The sequence below is a fragment of the Protomyctophum bolini genome (genome assembly GCF_963924005.1).
Source record: "Protomyctophum bolini genome assembly, chromosome: 1".
Classification (NCBI taxonomy): Eukaryota; Metazoa; Chordata; class Actinopteri; order Myctophiformes; family Myctophidae; genus Protomyctophum; species Protomyctophum bolini.
Genome location: NC_137862.1, coordinates 41,714,426 through 41,735,786, shown reverse-complemented (window position 1 = coordinate 41,735,786; position 21,361 = coordinate 41,714,426). Strand labels below are relative to the sequence as shown.

Genomic DNA, 21,361 nt, shown 5'->3' with positions numbered 1-21,361 from the left:
TCCCCACCCCAATACAAATTGACCACTACATGAACCTTCATAATAGAGAAAATACATCATAAATAAATACTGAAACCAGATATAATCATTAAGGAAAGTTTATGCATGCACTATGTGCAGGCTACTATTTAAACTCTCAATTTCCATTTTCCAGCCATTAAGTTGCAAAATTATTATTATTTTTAAATCATCTGGGGACCCCCCAAAATAATTTCGGGACCCCCTGAGGGGTCACGACCCACAGGTTGAGAACCCCTGTGTTAGAGCAAAGCACTGTACAACTGTAGCCTACTGTTGCTTTGTACAAATAATTGCGAACGCAGTGATTGCGAACGCAGTGAGCACTTACTATGAGACCTAGCAGATCATGTCTGTCTGTGTGTGTGTGTGTGTGTGTGTGTGTCCCACCTTTGTGCCCATATATGGAGCTGAGTGATTTGTTTGTGATTGACACTCCATATTTGGACGTATAGCTGCTTTGGGGACTCCTTATATGGTTATGGCTAAGTTAAAAACGTAACTTAAAAATAACTTAACTTAAAAAAATAATAACTTAAAAATAAATCTTAAAAAAACCCAAATATGTACGAGCTGCGTTCGCTCCCCGCGTTTGCGCGTCTTACTGGTGCTCATTGAAGAGGTCCATCATCATTTTTCTTTACTGGTGCTGATGTCTTGTCAGGCTATGACATGGTATGTTCACAGGCATTATGTTGATGTTATTTAGTTTAGTCCGTGGAAAGAAGGCATGTGTGCTGACTCTATTAATAGAACCTTGTTTTTGACTCCTTACAAAAACCCCATGACTGCGGTGATTGCAACAAACAGCACCGTCTCAAATGTATCACCTCTGCTAGAAAAGGAGGGGGGGGGGGGGGGGGGGGTGACAACGACAACACTGTAGGGAAATGGAGAGCGTAAACAGCAATTAGAGAGAAAAACAGTGTAAAAGTAGAAAGCCGCGAGGAGACGAAAACAACATCGAAGTTCAAAGCACCCGTCAACGTCAGTCATTCAAGTCAAATAGTCCAGTTTCTTCATCTACACAGGAATAAATTCAGACTGAACTGTACTGTAGTTCTAGATAGAAATCTAAGGCAGTTATCCACGGCAATCCATTGTTCTGTTACAGCCAGGCTAAATAAATCACCTGAAGAGCATTCTTTCCAAGCTCTGCTGACCCCAAATCCTCTGAGCGCTTCTTTGATGGAGGCCAGCAATTACAAACTGGGCGCTCCAGTGAGGTCTTGTTAATGAAACAGAAACTCTTACCAGCAATAATGTCATCCATTTGCTCCAAGGCAGCCTCCAGCATGTGGCTGGCATTTGATGCCATGGTAACACACTATCCTACACAACAGCACCGTGGATCCTCATTCACTGGAAACCAAAGAGTTTGGCTGAGAGAGAGAGAGAGAGAGAGAGAGAGAGAGAGAGAGACTTGCAAAGTTGCACCTCTGATGAGCTGCAGCAAATACCAACTCTCCCTTTCTGTCTTAGATCCCGTCACAGCGACACAACTGTCCTGACATTCATGCAAATAACCTCTCTGGATGTGGTTGCTGGGTTTACACTCTCCTCTCATTTTGTGGCAAGAGCTTTAGCCACTGTCATCACTTATGCACTTGAGATCAAAACTGAGTTGTTGTTTTTTTTATTTTTTTTTCATTCCAAATTACCGTGGCGTAGAGAATACGTGTTCTGCTGCAGTCTTGGCTATATAGGCCACAGCTAAGACACACCAGCACGTGATACTGTAAATTGTTTTTTTTTTGTTTTAGTTTTTAATTGATTGACGTTGATGATAGAGGACACACTACATAATGATAACCCATCGTGAAACAGAGTCCAAAAGTACAACTGGCTGTTATACTGTTGACAGAACAGTTTCAACCATCAGTCTGTCTTATCTGTTTTGCAATGTTTCCTTGAAGATACTAGACTGGTGTCCAGCTGTACAGCTTGACGGTCTATACTATAGAGCACCGAGTCCGTACCGATGGAAGTTGGAGATCCATGCCCCACCCGGCCATGCAATACCTGTTGTACCCGTGTCAGAGTAGGCCTACCTGTTCCACCCATCTGTCTGTGTCCCTTTTATGCCCATATACTGTATGGAGATTTCTGTATCTGTCTCTCTGTGTCCCTTTATTCCTATATGGAGTTCTGTGTCAGGCATGCCCAAATATGGAGTGTTGTGATGTCAGAACAGGCCAGCTCCATACATGGAGCCTGGGCAGGGGCCCTGCAGTCCAGAGCCCGGACAGAGGCCTTTTTTTTGCGGTTCTGGACAACCGTGGGTCTGACTGGCTCGACATCGGGCACTGCACTCCCTGTGGGGGTGTGGAACGTGACACACGTGTGTCGAATTTGTTCGAGTTACGTGTTTCTTTAAAAAAATGTATGTCCTTTGAGAACAAACCTCTTCACTTTTCTTTTAAAAACTATTTTGAATAACAAAAACAAATTGTTCAACTAATCTGCATGATCTACACGTGAGCTTGTAGATTTGAACTATTAAAAAAAGTTTTTCAAAATAGTAAAAAAATAAATAAAGGCAAAGAAGTTTAGGTATAAGGGTAATGCAGAGTTGTCACCTGTTGGTACTCTAGAGACTAGAGAGACAGACAGACAGACAGACAGACAGACAGACAGACAGACAGACAGACAGACAGACAGACAGACAGACAGACAGACAGACATTGCTGTACCTGGCTTGGAGTGGCTGCACCACTAAGCAAACTAAACCAAATTGGTTATTTTTTTGCAGAACGTTTGCCTTCTTGTGCTGAATGTTTGCCTATTATGCCATGTGGTTAAGATAATGGAAATCTGCTTTAAAACACAGACTTTGGAACAGATAGCCCTGAGCAGTCATGGTTTGTGTGACACGGACAGCCTGTACAAAGTGTACAACCAAGCTTTAGTATCGCTTTGCTGTAACAATACCCCCCCTCCCCCAGTTAGATATGACACACATATATGGTTCAATTGTAAGCCTGTGATGATGGTGGTGATGGCAGTCCCTATAGGACAGAGATAGCCTGTCACTTGTTCTGTTGAGATTAGACTCTTGACACCACAGGGCCGGCTGCATCCTGTAGTGTGACACAATGTTGTACTGTAGCTGGTATCTATTATCTCTTCTCCTGAAAGCAATCTTCAGTCTGTCTGCATTACATCTGACCTTATAATAAGGACATCATTCAACCAGGGTGGCCCTTTTAATAATAATCTGTCCACGACCTGAACACAATAGATGCAATGCATCTTACATGTGCTGTGTTTAGTGTCATTTTTTTCCCCTTTTAGCTCTGAAAGTACAATCAATCGTTAACCTGTGTTTGCACAGGAGAGGGGAATGTTTGAGGGGCTTTCATTTTTTTTCTTTCTTTTTGGCAAAGTGGAAGTAAATAATAATGAAGTAATAATAGCACAAAGTGCTGAACATTTTAAACGCAGTCTTCAAGACAAGTAATGTAGCTTTTTGAATAATTTGGCTATAGGCCTACTACTTTTTTAATTAATTGGTCAATTTATTCAGCTACTTATTTTGTCTGGTTGCCGCCAGAGGCAACCAGACTATAGTCATTGCCATGCAGACTTTATTCTGGATACACGTTATATTCGCTAGAAAGTTTTTAGGGTCTCATGTGGGTCAATACATCATCATCATCATATCAGCAACCCACACTTTCCACTTTCTATATCTTTACTTAGTGGCTAACTAGTGGCTAACTGACTATACCATTGTGTTATTTTAAGTGGTAGAAAGTAACTAAGTACATTTACTTAAGTACTGTACTTACCATAAGTACAATTCTGAGGTATTTACTTTGTTGATTTTGATTATTGTTACAAAAAATAGCCGATCTACAAGCTCGAGCTTGTAGATTGTCTATTTTCGGCTATTTTCAAAAGCTGTTTATACATTTGAAAACTTGAAATGGGACATTCTGCATACATTTCCCATTTTACTTTTGGTACTTTAATTACATTTTGTTGCCAATACCTTTGTACTTTTTTAAATGTGATATATATGTTTTTGTTTTTTATTATTATTTATTACCTTGATCAGCAGCTCTCAATTGCTTGGTGAGAGGTTCTCTCTCCTGCATGCGGTAGGGATGCCATGACACATCCATCTGTGTCTTCTATTATTATTTAATATTATTTAGATGTTCTAAAAAAATCCAAAAAAAACAGGAGATAATGCACATTCTCTATGTTACCCTAAACTGATAACTGCCACATCTGTCGACCCATTTCTCTACAAAGGGCTCTATGACATGAGCACAGTAAACATCAGCCAAATTAGATGTCAACGGTCTTGCGGTCATTTTCATTCACTTTCCACCCCTTCCTTCCGTAACCTGTGCTATATTTTTTACGGCCAATAGAGTGCACCATAAGTCAAGAAAAAATAAAAGTCCATGTGGATCTACCTAATGCCGACCAGAGTGACTACAGTAATAGCTTTTGGAACTTGATTTGAACTTGATTTTGAGAATGATTTAGTAAGCATTTGCATATCAGAGATAAACACTAAATGAGATCTTAATATACTATACTATGTATCCGGCATTGCCTGGCTATTAAAGCAATAATGTTTGTGTATACATAACTGTACTTACCTTCTGAATAGAAAAATATAATTATAGTCATGTATATGGCAGGTGCTTCCTTCCTACTGGGGGAATACAGTCCATTGGGTCCTTGTCATGAGCATTACACTCCATTAGCCACAGCAGGTTTCATCTCTACTACTCCACTCCTCCACTTCATCTTCTTTAGCTCCTATCCACCTTCTCACACATTTCCTCGTTGTAGCACTGATGCTTTCTGGCAGGCAGTAGCACTGGCCTGCGAGGCGTTTGCAACTGTACACCACCTGGTGGGCCCACTCAGGCATTCTGTCAGATCCTTACTCTTTCCAGATTGATCATGTAATGGATAACTGCTTATAGTGATTTTATTTGAGGATTGTACAATAACAGTGTATGTTACAAATTATGGAAGTTTGGAGAGAAGTATATAACCTAAGTATTCAGTAAAGGCGGTGCTGATTAAAGGTATGTTTTTTGTTGGTATATGGTTATACATTCTAAGCGTGCTTCTATGTTTCAGGAACAATCAATCATGTTAGCCGCAATACACATCAACGTTCAGAGTCAAACGGTGTTGGCGTGGCATAAACCAAAGATGATACTATGCACATTGAGTCGTTAGTTGATTATACATGCATGTAGGCCACTGAAATATGCAGCCCTGGGGAGGCCTCACATGATCTGGTGACTGCTGGAATGACAGAATATATAAAATGCTTGTCTGCAAAAAGTCCACATGCTAGAGTCGAGAAGACACATTTCTAGCTCTAATGATTTAGCTAGGGTGCCGGTGACTTTCTGGGTCGCCACAGCGGCCAAATCCATATGGCCACCATTAACAACCTATAAGGCAACATTTTCTAAATTTCATTATGCTTTAAGTGGTGTCAAACTAGGGAGTTTCCGGGTCCCATTGACAAATAATGCACTTCCGGAAAATTCATCTGGCTGTCGCCCGCTGTTAAAACGTTCTATAATGCTTGGAATGGATTCAGAATCATGAAAGCCCACATGTCACATGCTACTACCATATGGTTTTGGCGGCTGTGGCGACCTCGGGTGCCCTAGCGAAATCATTAGAGCATGCCCTGGGCTACATCTGTGCAAAATTTAGCATTTTAGACAAATTAGCGCACAATATCCCTATGCTCCTCAACTAATACTCAAATTGGTATCTGTTCTTTGGAGAGAATGGTGTCTACACTAAGGCTCAGACAATGCACATTTACCAAGCTGATTTTGGTAACTGTTGCAAGTGATTGACACAGACATAATTGTTTTGTCACTGTCAGGCGTCAAAAAGTGCATTTTATCACTTGCGTGAACAAAACAAAAACAGCTTCATAAAATAATCATCTCATGGATAAGTGCTAGGCTAATTATTGGGGCAGACAGCAAACCTTGTTGACAGTTATCTGTTTTAACACCAGGTTGCTTTGTGACATAAAAAAAATAATTGTTTGTTGCATAAAATTCGATTAGATTCCGCGCTACAACCAGACTAGGTAAAGTCTACCCATCCGTCTCTCACACACTGCAGCCCACTAACAAGACCTTAATGAGCGGCCTACACACTTCTCCCTCTCCGGTGTCGACCCACTCACACGACAAACAGGCAGAGGGAGGATCAGGTGTGGTGTATATATTAAGTGGACTGGGTCGTGGTCGTTAACCACATATGACTCCAGGCTAGCTCTGCTAGATGAGATTCATTAACACCCTGCATGCTAATGAGACAGCATGCTGCCTGTTATCACAGCCACAGATGAGAGAACGGTGGTCTGACTGGCAGGCATTTGAGCAGGATATAGAGGGGAAAGAGGAGTCCATTACATCCAGTGCAGGTGACGTCTGTTAACCCATTTAGGCCTGACGTCGAAATAAAAAAACATCTTTTTAAAATGTATTATTTTCTGAAAAACCTCATGTTTCTATATCAGTGGTTCTCAATATTTCATGTCAAGGACCCCACAAATGATATGTAATATGCCGCCGACCCCCATCTGTTGTTCCAGGGAAATAGTGTTCATAGTGTGGCTCTTGCTGCCTATCACATTTAATGTCTGCGAGGTCGATGCCAAATTAAAAAAAGGTTAAGCACTGACGGCTGTTAGACATGCAAGCTATATTTTGTTGTTTTGTTTTGTTTCTTTAATAAATGTAATATCAAAGTCTGTCAGTTAGTTATGAATGCTATGATAGGGCTCGCCCCCAATTTGGTGAACTAGTAATCTCCGTCACTCGCTTTCTTTCAAGATGTGTTAAAGAGTAACGAGACGTGGTATCGGGCGGTTTTAATATTTACGATATATGATCCAAAAAGCGTTCATATTTTGAACGAGAGGCGGATGAGGAGCAGAAATGAAGCGCTAGTATATCCATCAGATCAAAACCACGGAGAGCGCCCTGGATTAGGAGAGACGAGGCATTCTTTCTCAACGGGATGGCCGTAGAGCGTGAAGGACGGTGGCCGAGTGTCCGACTGAAAAAAAAAAAGAGAAAACAAACCCTCGCCTGATATCATTGAGGATGCGCTAGGACATGTACACACGTCCAATGCAGCCCTCGGTTGGATTCCCTAGGACGTCCTACGGACGGAAACGGTTGAAAGTAACAAATTCTTACCGCACTACCCAAGTCGTGATACTAAATATGCTGATTTGATGCCAGGATCGAACTCAGAACCCTTGTGGTCTAAAGGTGAGTGACACTGACAGCTACAATCAATCTTCTATTGAAAGGCGCTCATTCCCAGCAGGCCCCCAGCAATAGGGTGCCCCCGGGACCAAATATGGATTTGTCTTGACCAAATATGGAGTACTAAGGTCATAACACTGATGTCACTCTGACATAATGCCAGGTCAGAACTGATGTCACACTGCCAATATAAAATACTTGTTCACCTTCAAATCATTCACTCTGCACAGAACTTTTTTGGAGTACTTAAAAACAAGAACAAGTATTAAGTAGAATCATCCGAGATGTCTGTAACAAGAGCTATTGGCATTGACCTGGGAACCACCTACTCGTGTGTGGGTGTTTTCCAGCATGGCAAAGTAGAAATCATTGCCAACGACCAGGGCAACAGGACCACCCCCAGCTATGTGGCTTTCACCAGCACAGAGAGACTGGTCGGAGACGCAGCCAAGAACCAGGTGGCTATGAACCCGACTAACACCGTGTTCGATGCCAAGCGACTGATTGGCAGAAGGTTTGAGGACGCGGTGGTGCAGTCAGACATGAAGCATTGGCCCTTTACCGTAGTGGGTGACGGAGGGAAGCCCAAAATCCAGGTGGAATACAAGGGGGAGAGCAAATCCTTCAACCCGGAGGAGATCTCCTCCATGGTCCTGGTGAAAATGAAAGAGATCGCTGAGGCCTACCTGGGCAAGAAGGTGACCAATGCCGTCGTCACAGTACCGGCTTACTTCAACGACTCACAGAGGCAGGCTACGAAGGATGCTGGCGTCATTGCGGGACTGAACATTTTGAGAATAGTCAACGAGCCGACTGCAGCTGCGATCGCGTACGGACTCGACAAAGTCAAGTCAGGCGAACGCAATGTCCTGATCTTTGACCTGGGTGGGGGCACGTTCGATGTGTCCATTCTGACCATCGAAGACGGCATCTTTGAAGTCAAGTCCACAGCTGGGGACACTCACCTGGGCGGAGAGGACTTTGACAACCGTGTGGTCAACCACTTCATGGAGGAGTTCAAGAGGAAACACAAGAGGGACATCAGCCAGAACAAGAGGGCTCTGAGGAGGCTGCGCACAGCTTGTGAGAGGGCTAAGAGAACGCTGTCCTCCAGCTCTCAGGCTAGCATCGAGATTGACTCTCTTGCTGAGGGCATCGACTTCTACACTTCCATCACCAGAGCTCGCTTTGAGGAGCTGTGCTCTGACCTCTTCAGGGGCACGTTAGAGCCTGTGGAAAAAGCCCTTAGAGATGCCAAAATGGACAAGGGAAACATTCATGACATTGTCCTGGTCGGAGGCTCCACCAGAATCCCCAAAATACAGAAACTCCTGCAGGATTTGTTCAACGGCAGGGAGCTGAACAAGAGCATCAACCCGGATGAGGCAGTGGCTTATGGAGCTGCGGTACAAGCTGCTATTCTATCGGGCGATGATTCAGAAAACGTGAAGGACCTGCTGCTGCTCGACGTGGCACCTTTGTCCCTGGGCATTGAGACAGCTGGAGGAGTTATGACATCTCTCATTAAACGGAACACCACCATCCCCACTAAACAAACCCAGGCCTTCAGCACCTACTCCGACAACCAGCCGGGGGTCCTCATCCAGGTTTATGAAGGAGAGAGAGCCATGACCAAGGACAACAACATGTTGGGTAAGTTTGAGCTGTCGGGTATCCCACCCGCTCCCAGAGGGGTCCCTCAGATCGAGGTTACCTTTGACATCGACGCCAACGGCATCTTGAACGTGTCTGCGGTGGATAAGAATTCGGGCAAGCAGAGCATGATCACCATCACCAACGACAAGGGTCGGCTCAGCAAGGAAGAGATCGAGAGGATGGTGCAGGACGCTGACAACTACAAAGCCGAAGACGACATCCAGAGGGACAGGGCCACCGCCAGGAACTCGCTGGAATCGTACGCCTACAGGGCGAAGAGCAGCGTGCAGGGCGACGACATGAAGGGCAAGATCAGTGACGAGGAACAGAAGAAGGTGGTAGAACAGTGTGACCAGGCCATCGCCTGGATGGACAGCAACCAGTTAGCTGACAAAGAGGAGTACGAGCATCAGCTCAAAGAGCTGCAGAAAGTGTGTGACCCTGTTATGAAGTCATACGCCGGAGGAATGCCTTTTGGAATGCCAGCTGATGGAATGCCAGGCGGCTGCGGAGACGAGGCACAAGGGAGCACAGAGGAGTCGATGGACTCGATGGGGGTCGACTAAAATAAGCATAATATGAAGTCATTATGGGGTTAGCAGCACCCCTTGAAAACTACAGAATGCCCTTTATATTATGTATATATATTTATATTTTTGTTTGGTTGAATGTGAAGTAGAAAAAGTAAAAAAAATCATTATGAAAGTAAGTTTGTTTAATTAAAAAGAAAACAAACAAAAAACATCTTTCTAATTAAAAAGAAAACAAACAAAAACTGCTTTCTACTGGGCAGGCAAAAAATAAAACTAAAAACTAAATGATAAAAAAGAAACAGAAAAAGACTTTCAGAAAACAAAAAGTGCTGTTGCCTTTGCCAGGTACAGTAGGCTACATAATGTTCAGGGCTTGGCAAAGGTACTGTGGGGAAAAAAAATCTACGGTTAGTACCAATACTTCATTCTGATTGGCTCGTACGTATACCGCGTAAATATCTGCATTATAGATTATAATATGCTAAAAATGCGATATTCTGGGCTTGATTAGAGCTTAATTTGACTTGTATGTGACAAAAACAGTTATTCCCCCTCCCGAGCTGACCTTTCAAATAGCTAGTGGATGTTGTTTAGTGTTTGAACTGGAACTGATTTGTCGGCCATTTTAGTAGTTTAAAAAAAAATGGCACTGGCGCGCTAGCGGCCACTACAGCACTGGCGCTGAAACAGTTAAGTGGTGCTAGCCCCTTCTACAGCTTTTGTCCCCACACGTAAGAGTATTCCGGTCAAATGTCTGCTAAATTTTGTCCCCGCCCGTCTCAAGTTTTGCCATTGACAATGAACGGAGAAATTACGTCAGAATTCTGCTAAATATGACGTAAATTAAACGGCAAAACATTATGCGCCATTGACATTGAAGGGAAAATATGTAAACGAGCAAATCAGCTAAATCACATATTGGTGGGAGCGCTTGGCCAATAAGGGACCACCTTATGTACCTTACTTAGCAAAGTAAAATGTCTGCTAACATAAATTGATGTACGATAAGCCTCTCATTTCACACTGTTGTGATTTTGTTTTTGTTTTCAGAGGGGGGCCCACGGCCAAATGCATATAATTCTGGGGGTACTTGACATGGAAACGTTTGAGAACCACTGACAGTAGAAATGTGTTTAGAGCAGTGGTTTAAACCCTTTTCAAATCAAGGCCCATTATTTATTCTGCATTTGAGCCATCACATTTAGCCTCTCAGACCAAAAACTGTATTCATTCTTATTAATAATCATAATAATGATGATAATAATAATAATGTATTGCATTTTTATAGCACTTTTCTATGCACTACGTGCCACTCAAAGCGCTTTATAATGGTCCATTACGACTTAGACACAACCGTAATAGAATTCCCACTGCAGCTACACCAAATTATGTGGGCATTTTTTGACTGCCCATAGGCATATACTGATGACATCAGGGATCTCCATATACAGGCATATACTGATGACATCAGGGATCTCCATATACAGGCATATACTGATGACATCAGGGATCTCCATATACAGGCATATACTGATGACATCAGGGATCTCCATATACAGGCATATACTGATGACATCAGGGATCTCCATATACAGGCATATACTGATGACATCAGGGATCTCCATATACAGGCATATACTGATGACATCAGGGATCTCCATATATGGGCACACAAACGATACAGTGAGATGAGTTGTTTTGGATTCATCCCAATAAATGTTGAGGACGTGTTCCCTGGTGCCTCTGATACGCCCAATCACACACCGGCATATCGGACAGATCTTTTTAACCCCTTTTCTCCCCAATTTAGACATTGCCCTGGGCCTGGGCACAGCCATAGCTGAGGTGTCGCATTAAGCACAGCTTGATTTATATCTCTGGTACCCCAATTTATATTGTAATACCACTGTTAATTTAACTCACAGAGTGTACAAGTGGAACCAAATGGACCCTAACGGGTTCCATTCCATTTGTACACTCTTTTTGTACACCCTGGAACTCCCTCAAGTACCCCTAGGGGTCATGGACCCCACTTTGGGAACCCATGGCCTAGGCTATGTACCGTATGTGCCCCGATACACGGTAGCCTACATAGACCACAACAGCTACACAGAGGTTGTACACTGATCACAGCGAACTGTGCATCTCAGGTGACTCTTGACACTCCAATTACAGTCCCCACAAAAGTAGACTGTGTGGGGTTGTTGTCGATGGCTGATTTAAGCAGTCAGTGCAGATAAGAGGTTATCGCCATGTTGGCTGGTGGTGGACATTTTGGTCAACATTCCATTTTTGCCACGGACATACAAAATGAGCACACAATAATATGACCAGAAAGAAACCCATAAATAGATAGCCCTGAATGACCTGTAACTCTGAGAGTTAAGCGGCTTTTTGCAAATAAAACATTTGAGAACCACTAGTAGGTTACTAGTGGACTCCGAATGTGCCATAGTGTCATAATAAATAATTGCCATACTTATTCTGGAGAAAACCTGGAGACTTGACATTCAGTGAGTGATTGTTATGATAAAAATGTTAACATTATAATGGTGTGTAAAACAGAAAATCTAAAATGTGCCGCCACAGACAAGACGAGGTGACCCCTGAGTCCGTCACACTGGGCCCTCCATTCAGACTTAATCATAAAAATGTGTAGTTGAATATCATTTAAATAATTCAGAATCCAGCCATACAGTTAAGTTTTTCTAAAATAAATAAATAATATGTTTAGCTTTTTTTGTATTGCTAATTTTTGTTATTTTAATGCATTGTAAGTTTTATAATAATTGTACTTTGACCCCTGGAAGAATAGTCTCTACTGAAGCAGTGACTAATGGGGCTCTAATATAAACAATAAACAGTATGAAGTAATACTCAAATAAGAGGAATAATGAATTACTAATTAAGCAGCAATGTAATAAATGGAACCTTTACATTACATAGGGTTTAAGTAGCCAATCACAACACTTGTTTCATTCACGGAGAATGCCAAAATCCACAACCTCCGCCCAAAACAAATGATAGCCTCTACAGCTTATAGGTCTTGCCCGGCGTGGGGTTTAAGTATATATAAGGTCACACACAGACAGGTATGCATATAAGTATGCTATATGTCTGGACATACGTAGATGGACCTGAAACAAGCCCCGAGCAGACATCTGGCTAAGAACTGGGCCGGTGCTGAGAAATGCTTCTCATATAATATATGAGGAAATAACAAATAGCACATACTGGTCCTATATTATAGGACCAGTATGTGCTATTTGTTATTTCCAGCCAAGATAAAAAAAATTATCATCTTTTGGCAGACTGTCTGAGGTGCAGTAGATAACTTTTGTTGTTTGACAGACTGCACCTCTGTTTTCTCAAGGGAGAAATTACATTTCAGAAGCGTTTCTTCCACGACACTGTAAAGGCTACAAAGGGTGTGATTCACTGGTTCTCAAAGTGGGGTCCGGGGACCCCTACGGGTAATGGAGGGAGTTCCAGGGGGTCTGTAACTCACTTACTTACTTAGGCCTTTAAATTCCCTGGGGAACATATAGGCCATTGATGAGACTCCTCCATCCCCTTCGGTCTTGCTCCAGTTGTTGCCATGACAGCCCTTGTGCCTTCATCTCCTGTTCTGTGGTTCTTCTCCAGGTGACTCTAGGCCTTCCCTAACTCAGAGAGTGTACAAATGTAACCACATTGACCTTAACTGGACCATTTTGGCTCCATTACTGTAAACTCTCAGCGTTAAATTAACAGTGATTTTACAATATGAATTGGGGCCCCAGAGATAGAAATGCCATTAAATCGGGGTCCGCAGCCTAATGCATATGAAACTATAGGGGTCCATGAAATTAATATGTTTCGGAATCCCTGCTAGAGCTGTAAAAATGTTCTCTTATGCGTGTCCCTGGCATATATTTTCAAATGGGGGTCCGCGGTGTCAATGTGGGGGTCCTTCCTTGACAGTTTGAATATTTGGATCTGATATGTAGTGAAGTAAAAGTATTGGAAATTGGTCCGACACAGACGTAAATGGTAAATGGTGCATAGCGCCTTTATCCAAGGCACTTTACATAGATTGTGCATTACATTCACCCATTCACACACCGATGGCAGCGGTAACCATGCAAGGCACCAACCAGCACATCAAGAGCAATTATGGGTTCAGTGTCTTGCTCAAGGACACTTCGACACTAACTCTGGGGGAGCCCGGGTTCGAGCTGGCAACCTTGCGGTTACCATCCAGCCACTCTACCCTACTGAGCCCCATGCGTGGCTGGTTAAGACTCACCTGTGGTTCCTGACATGCGTTACCGGTTAAGACACATGCGTGGCCGGTTAAGACTCACCCGTGGCTACAGACATGCGTTGCCAGTTAAGACACATGCGTTGCGTTGACACAAAACCACACCAAAGGGTCGGTTCGGGACAAAACAGTTTTTAAGGTCAACCGTCCACACCAATGCAACTCCTTGCAACTCAACTCAATGAGTTGCATTGTTGTGGTTTACAATTAAAACAAAAACATTTTGTCCCAACCCGACCCTTTGGTGTGGTTTGGGCTTAAGACCCATGTGTTGCCGGTTAAAACGCACCTGTGGCTTCCCTGTTAGGTTAGGGTTAGGTTAGGGTTTGGGGTAGGGTGTCGGACTAATGCCTGTCGGACTGTTAGTACGTCGAAGCAAACACATGCACCACCACTTTTACAGGAAATGTCATTATGTCAGGAAAGTTATTCCAAACCATCCAATGAAAAAAAGCACTTTTCTTTTTGTAGCAGATATCCTAATGCTGAGAAAGCTGCATTGGGAAACACTATTATGTATACGGCATGATCATGTATGGCAAGCTACTCTTGTAATTCAGTTGTCAAACATAAAGCAATAGTTTGTTGTGCCAAAATGAGTGAATGTTTACCTACAAAAAAGTCAACTCTTTAAATACTGATATACCGCTGTCCTGCGGTTTTGCCATTCCATTCCTTTCATATAGTTTCAAAGGTTTTCTCCAGGGTATAAAACATAATCAGCAGTCCAAACCAAAACGTCCGATCTTTCCAGTGGTAAGGGAATAAATAACGATGTGCTACGGGTTTGAGTATGCACAAGAGATCAAGTCAGAATGTACTGTATAATGAATTCAAACTGACAAGACATGTTTGCAGTAGACGCAGGGAGTCTGTGTTTCAAGGGATGTACTTCTAACAAGTACTATATAGTGGAAGGAGAAACGAAGAGTTTAGGTCGGTGGGAGAAAGCTTTAGTGTTAACACAACTCTGGGAATAATTGGTGATTCATTTAGTTTAGAGCGGTGACATGTATAGTGCTCCACTGAAATGCTATAGTAGTAATGGACAAAGACAAAACTTTTGCGAAATGACATACCGGTAGTATCTCAAAATAATGACTTAGTATTTGCACGTTCCTTGGACAATTGTTTTAATGAGTTTTTGTGTATTTTAATGTTCATGCGGTGCAGCACTTTTGTCTTCCTTGTGTTGCATTTAAATGTGCTTCATGAATAAAATGGACTTGAATTGAGTATCTTAAAATAATAGACTTAGTTTCTTGTTGTTTTTCATTATTACTTGGGTTCCTTTCACCCCTAACTTTGTGTATTCTCATTTGAATTCAATTGGTTATTTACTATAAAGCTGTATATATGCTGTTACGTTATGTGAAATAAAGGACTCCTATACGGTGTGTCAGAGCAGATGCTCATTTGGAAACCAGTATACAGTATGGTGGGGTTGTGCCTGCCTATACAGCTACAGGCATTTGTAATCTACTCACGACACATACTGTGTACAGTTATTCTTGCCTGTTATGGTGATCCCCTTGACTGACTTCTCACGGATTGGATTTGTACATTTCCAACACCATGGAGATTCACATGCTCCAGAACAAATGACAATGTCTGCAACTCTGGTATAGGCTATGTATGCTCAGAATAATTGATTGAATGCTCAAAATCACATTTTTCCGGTGTGGTGCAGAATGGTCCTCCTAGCCATGACCTAGAACAGGGGTTGTCTGTATTATGTGTAGCCTACTGTATGTCTGTCCTAACAAAGGTATACCAATCAGTATGGGTGCATACAGTGAAAAACATAACTACTGCTACTGCTACTGTACACTGCATGCATACAGTGAAGGCCAAGCTCTGTCGGCAATGTTTTGCTCAAGGTAGCACTTTAGCATTGGTGCTGAATCTTATATGTGTAGGTTTGATAAGCCAATGTAAAAAGAGATTATGAAAAGTAATTTTCCCACTACAATAAGACTGAAATATTTCAATTTGCTATTGGAAAAAGATGTAGACTATGTACTGTACGTTCAAGACAGTTACCAGATGAGATAACTGCTTATTACAGTACTTGAGCTATCTGAAAGCCTTTTCAGTTGCACAGGGTAGCCATGCCATTATTAGATAAGATTCTGACTTTTCTTTCTTTTTCTTTTTTTAATCACTGATCACCTATCAGAATTGCAGAGTTCTATTCGTTGTATGGATGTCTTCTTTCTGCACACACCCCTTTACGCCTGATATCAATGTTGTCAAGGCTTTATTCAATTTAATTTCCATTTAGTTTGACAAATAAGCATACTGCAGCATTTCCTCATCTCCCTCCCTTAAAGGAAGTGCATTTTTATTGTTTCCTTGTTCTTTGTTGTTTTTCATCAGATGAACAATTACATTCATCGGAAAACAAAAGAAAACCAAAATAATAGTGCATGTAGTAATAATGCACTCAAACTGACTTGTCAGTCAATGTTGATGACAATAGTATACGACTGTCTTTTTTTATTAATATGTATTTCGTGATAACAGACACATTTTACTTACGGATACTATAAGTCTAAAATTAATTGCCACTGCACGTGTCATGATCAACTGACATAATTTAACATTCTAGTCCAAGTTCAGAAACAAACAGACAAAAGGCAACATATTGTCACCAAACCATGACGTCATGCACCATTTCACCACCAAATGTTTTTTTTAAAAGTATGGCAGTTCAACTGGTTTTTTACACTGTGCAACACAGACACACCCCATTAAAACTAATCGCACGACTATGTAAATAAAATAAAACAAAAAAACAAACAGTAACTACAAGTACAACCTCAGGCTCAGGGCAAATTGCTAAAATGCCTACTCCACAACCTTCTCCACGAGCCAAACAGGAAAAGAAAACATCCATTTGTGGTCACTCAAACATGCAACTCACACTCATCCTGCCGTCCATGCAAAGGTCCATTCATAGAGAAGCAGCAGCAGTCTGTGTCTATCCATCGTTTGTGGCACACACTGAGGACCACAAGCCTGCATTATCTTACGGAGTACCATTGTCCCGAGCTTCTGTTGGGCCGTCAGGGCTTTGTCTCCCTGTGGCAACTGGAAAAGTGTTCCGATGTTGGCCGTTGGCTTGAGGCTACGGGGAAGGGGGTGTCTTCAGAGAATTGCAGGAGCCTCCCTGGCTTATGCCTCCGGTCCCCTGGTACTGTGGAGGAAGAGTCCAATACAGAGAATGTCAAGCAGAATTGTTCCACGCAGCACAGATCAGCTCACACTCATGGTTAAGGTCACACAAAGTTTGCCTGACTTGACAATGTAGCATAACAAGCGTGCCTACAATATCTCTTGTGTGCTTGTAGATATCAAAATGCTTTTTTTTAAAAACATGTAATATATTTGAAAACTTCTGAAATTGGACTTTTTGCATAACGAGTACGTTTTGATACCAATACGTTTCTACTTTTACTCAAGTACATTTTGTATTCTGGTCTTCTACTTGTACTTGTACTAAGTATTTGTATTTCTATATTGCAGTATTGATACTTTACGTTTTCCACCACTGCTGAATTCCAAAGTATGCATACTTTATTTACTTAACAACAACCTGTAATGACGATGTGCTCAGCCTCTCAATGAATCTTGTAATTATTTCCTGGCAGTTTTGTGTGTGTTGTTCAAGTGGGTAACTAAAAATGCGTGGAAACAATAGACCAAATGTTAATTAATTTTCCCCGTCAGAATTCAATCAACTTTCACAATGACAATGCAAAGTTAATTACCTACTAGACAAAAAGAAAAGAAAAACAGCATTCCCAGCCTACACAAAGGGTGCGTTTGGATTTACAGAGAATGTGCTCAGTATTTTTAATGTCGTACCGTAGAACGCACTGAGTGTGGATTATTTACAGGACCAGTTAAAACAACACACCTTCCTGTATTGAGTAAAATCCCAGTAAAATTGAGGAACAGTCTAATTTCACCAGACGTTAGTCCAGAGAGAATGGAGCGCTTGAGACACACTCACACTGGACAACCCCAACTTCTGAGAAAGGTCACTCGGCAGCACACCCGGGGTGGAGCGCAGTCGATTTTCGAATGACAATGCACTGAGTGCACCGAATAAACTAGAGTACTCGCCGATACCGAGTACCGAGATACGAGTACTTTAATTGTGTTGAGTAACTACTTATTTTACCCCCTTTGTCTACACTTGTCACTTGTCATGTATGCTTGTAGATTGGCTGTTTTAGACGATTTCCTGCAGTGTTGGGTCAGACTTGCGCCGTTGCATTCGTTCAGCCTAGTGTCACAAAGTATCGGGGCCGATTCGGAGTACTGAGTATGAGTACTTGAGGGTGGAATTGGCCCGAGTAACCGATACCAGTACCATAGTTTGCCATGGAAGTACAATTAGAGACAACTCTTTGATGTAAACATTTTTTTGATCCCTTTACAGAGTTGAAATCTATGAGATTTTATTTTAAAGACATCTTTTAGTTTGTTCAAGACAAAATGAATGATTGGATCGGGGGCAGAAAATGTGTAATGCATTTCTTGTTTATATACCATATCTTTATCGAAGGTTTACATTGACATTATTACACAAAATCACACTACAAAAACAAACATACAATAATAAACAAACGTGCAAAAATGCATATTTAGCCTTTTTTTATTTGCTTCATGCAGAAGAGACGTTTTCCTATTTTAAGGGACTTTGGCAGCAGGATGGCAACAGCTTGTGAACAATTTTGTCACAATTGTCTTGAGACAAAGTAAACAATAAATAGTCCCATTATGCAGCAAGTGCCCTTCTATACAATGAAAATGGTCTACTGATTCTCCCTTTGTCTTAGTCTTCACCGCTCACTCTGACGAGAACTTAATTGCCTTTTCTTTTTTGCTTTCCATTCTCACCACACACTGCTAACCCCCCTGCAGCCCCTGCTCTCTCTCTCTCTCTCTCTCTCTCTCGTCTCCTATTCTTGCAGCCGGCACAGACCTTTAAAATAAACACGATAAACCAATTATTCCAGGCTGAGCGCACAGGTCAAGACCATCCTTCACCTCCTAGCATGCCCCCATCTCTCCATCTCTCTCTCTCTCTCTCTCTCTCTCTCTCTCTCTCTCTCTCTCTCCTGTATCCTCACTCTTCCTTACCCAATGACTCTACAGCCCATCACTTAACCATTCATTCCCCTACCCTGCCTGTATCCATCCATCAGTGAGTTTGTAGAGATATTATAATTCAAGAGATAACGTTGTTTTGTCTTGTCTTTATCTTTTCCTGAAAATGGGCCTCAACTGATTACACAGATTCAGTTCAATCAAGTGCAATGCGGAATGTGGCCTGCAATGGTGATATACTTTTCTTTGTAGAAGGCAGCTGCCATTATTTCAGTGTACTTCATCAACTTTACCAAGACAAACTACTCGTATATGTACAGTATGTAAAAACATGCCTGTTAACACATACAATCTGTGGTAACGGGCTGTTTCTGTACGACTGCGAACTTTCAAACTCAGGCATCTGCTGTTTCGACAGTGTGAGTGGAATACTGGCATACATTGATTTTAAACAAACTGAATGTTGCAAATTAATTGCAGTTCACATGCACAGTCATGCAAATACTTAACATTGCATGCATGCCACAGAAACGCACACATCACAATATAAATTCCACTCTTCACCTCAACGAGAGGATGCCAGTGGGCGACAGGTTTTCGAGGATATGCGAGCATTTCGTTCCAGTGTTCTCGGCCAAGGCTCTCTGCATCGTTGCCCACCCGACACACACCGATAACCTCATTATGGCCCACCCTGTGAGGACAGAAGAGAGACAGGAATCTATAGCAATCTGACCACGAGTCACCCATTTTGGTGTTTTAAGCATTACGTTATAATTTAGCTATTGAAAAATAGCAGATCTACAAGCTCATAGCGTAAAAATGCAGCACAAATCTTTGAATATATATTCTTTCAGAAGACTTTTTTTAATTTATTTTTTACGTCCGGTCAAAATGGGTTAAAACAGTAGAGAAACAGTAGCTAGAGATAGAGATAGAGATATACTTTATTAGTCTCCCGAGGAAGAAATTTGTCTTAGACAAAGGGCCCGCATGCAAGCGTAGCCCTAGTCCATGTCGCCACAGTGCAACGCCAAATATATCTTTCTTGCATCATAGAAAAAAAGAAAAAGAGGCAAGATAGGGGGGGGGGGGGGGTCATTTCACTTCCGCATTTCCTAGTCGCCTATTCGTGGTAGACAGACAGTATGTGGAAATGTCAATACTTGCTTTATTGAATGGTCTTGATAAGAATAACATACTGTACTGGTGATAGGTTGATAACATAGCAGCGGATGGAGCAAATACTGTCCTAGATTTATATATCTGGAATTCCAATGATTCGTGCCATGCGGTGTATGCAACTCAGTTGGTGCTGAGACATTTGTGCAGCCATCTCGCTATTTCCAGAAAAGTACAATTCTAACATTTTCTGCTGTCGATATCGTTACCCTATACCTGTCTGGCTCCTTTGCCAAATGGAAATGGCAATCATATGAAACCGTACTCTTGGTAAATAGTTATTCACAATAACAATGATGGTGTACTGTAACTATTTGCATAAGGATACAATACGTTTCACTCACATTATCTTGACTGCTTTCACATTTCCTGAGATGTGTCCACATATAGCCGGGGGGCCACAGGCCCAAAAGCTCAAGGAATAGGGTTTAACCTGTGATGATCATGCCCTACTTTTTATTTGTGTTTTATTTGGTCATTAAGGTCCACATAATGAGAGGCCTGCTCTGCCGGAAACGTCGCGAAAAGAAGTTATGGTCATTTTTGTATACCACACCATATATAACCAATATAAGGCAACATTTTCCAAATTTCATCATGCTTTAATTTTTTCGCACACCTAAGAAACGCCACCTGTCCACTCTAACTCTACTATCCCGTCTAGAGTCTAGACTATCTGTGTGTCCGTGATGGACGATGTGTCAATGGACGGCAGCCCAGGTATTGTTGTCGGGGAGGGGTTACATTACATTTGATTTATTTGACAGCACACTTGGGCTTTTCACACGGCACACTAAAGTGCCGCGGCACACAGTTTGGGAAACACTGCTCTAGATAATGTTGTGTCCTTCCTAATATGAATGAAAAACAATGTCCATAAGAAAACATTTATTAACCAATTAAACCCTAGTTGACCATTGTCCCGCAGAGCTCCTTTCCCCCCTCAACACCAAATGTCTTTGGACAGAAATAGCTGATCAATAAGCTCCCAACACGTTATGACACATATCGTTAAGCTATTTTCACCAAATGTTCACTCCCATATTATAGTGACGCTGTGGTTAAGAATGATTCAAGTGGTTATTGTAGCCTCATCACCCAATATAACAATTATGAACGCAGAAAGATGCATTATATAATGTCTTATCTTCTTGTAACCAAACAAACCCTTACATGAGTCTCTCTCACTAGCTGTTGGAATACCCTCCGCCATAACAGGACCGAAGGAATTAACGACCTCGGAAGTAGTCTCGCATTAAATG

The 21,361-nt window shown here is 41.9% G+C and overlaps 2 protein-coding genes across 2 annotated transcripts in view; one reads left to right on the top strand and one right to left on the bottom strand.

The window, feature by feature from the left end:
- Positions 1-7,588: 7,588 nt before the first annotated feature.
- LOC308320366 (heat shock 70 kDa protein-like) lies at positions 7,589-9,526 on the top strand (the record flags this gene model as incomplete). Its single annotated transcript, XM_080770707.1, has 1 exon — positions 7,589-9,526. The coding sequence occupies one exon, from the start codon at positions 7,589-7,591 to the stop codon at positions 9,524-9,526; it is 1,938 nt and encodes a 645-aa protein (XP_080626833.1).
- Positions 9,527-16,926: 7,400 nt separating this feature from the next.
- The window catches only part of syt9a (synaptotagmin IXa), a gene marked incomplete at its 3' end in the record, with an annotated part of 29,899 nt that continues 25,464 nt past the window's right edge, over positions 16,927-21,361 (bottom strand). Inside the window, exons 6-7 of the mRNA XM_080765260.1 lie at positions 19,482-19,611; positions 16,927-16,995 (exon numbers count right to left, since the gene is read on the bottom strand). Coding sequence (XP_080621386.1) covers positions 16,927-16,995; positions 19,482-19,611 — 199 coding nt within the window. The remainder of the gene's footprint in view (positions 16,996-19,481; positions 19,612-21,361) is intronic.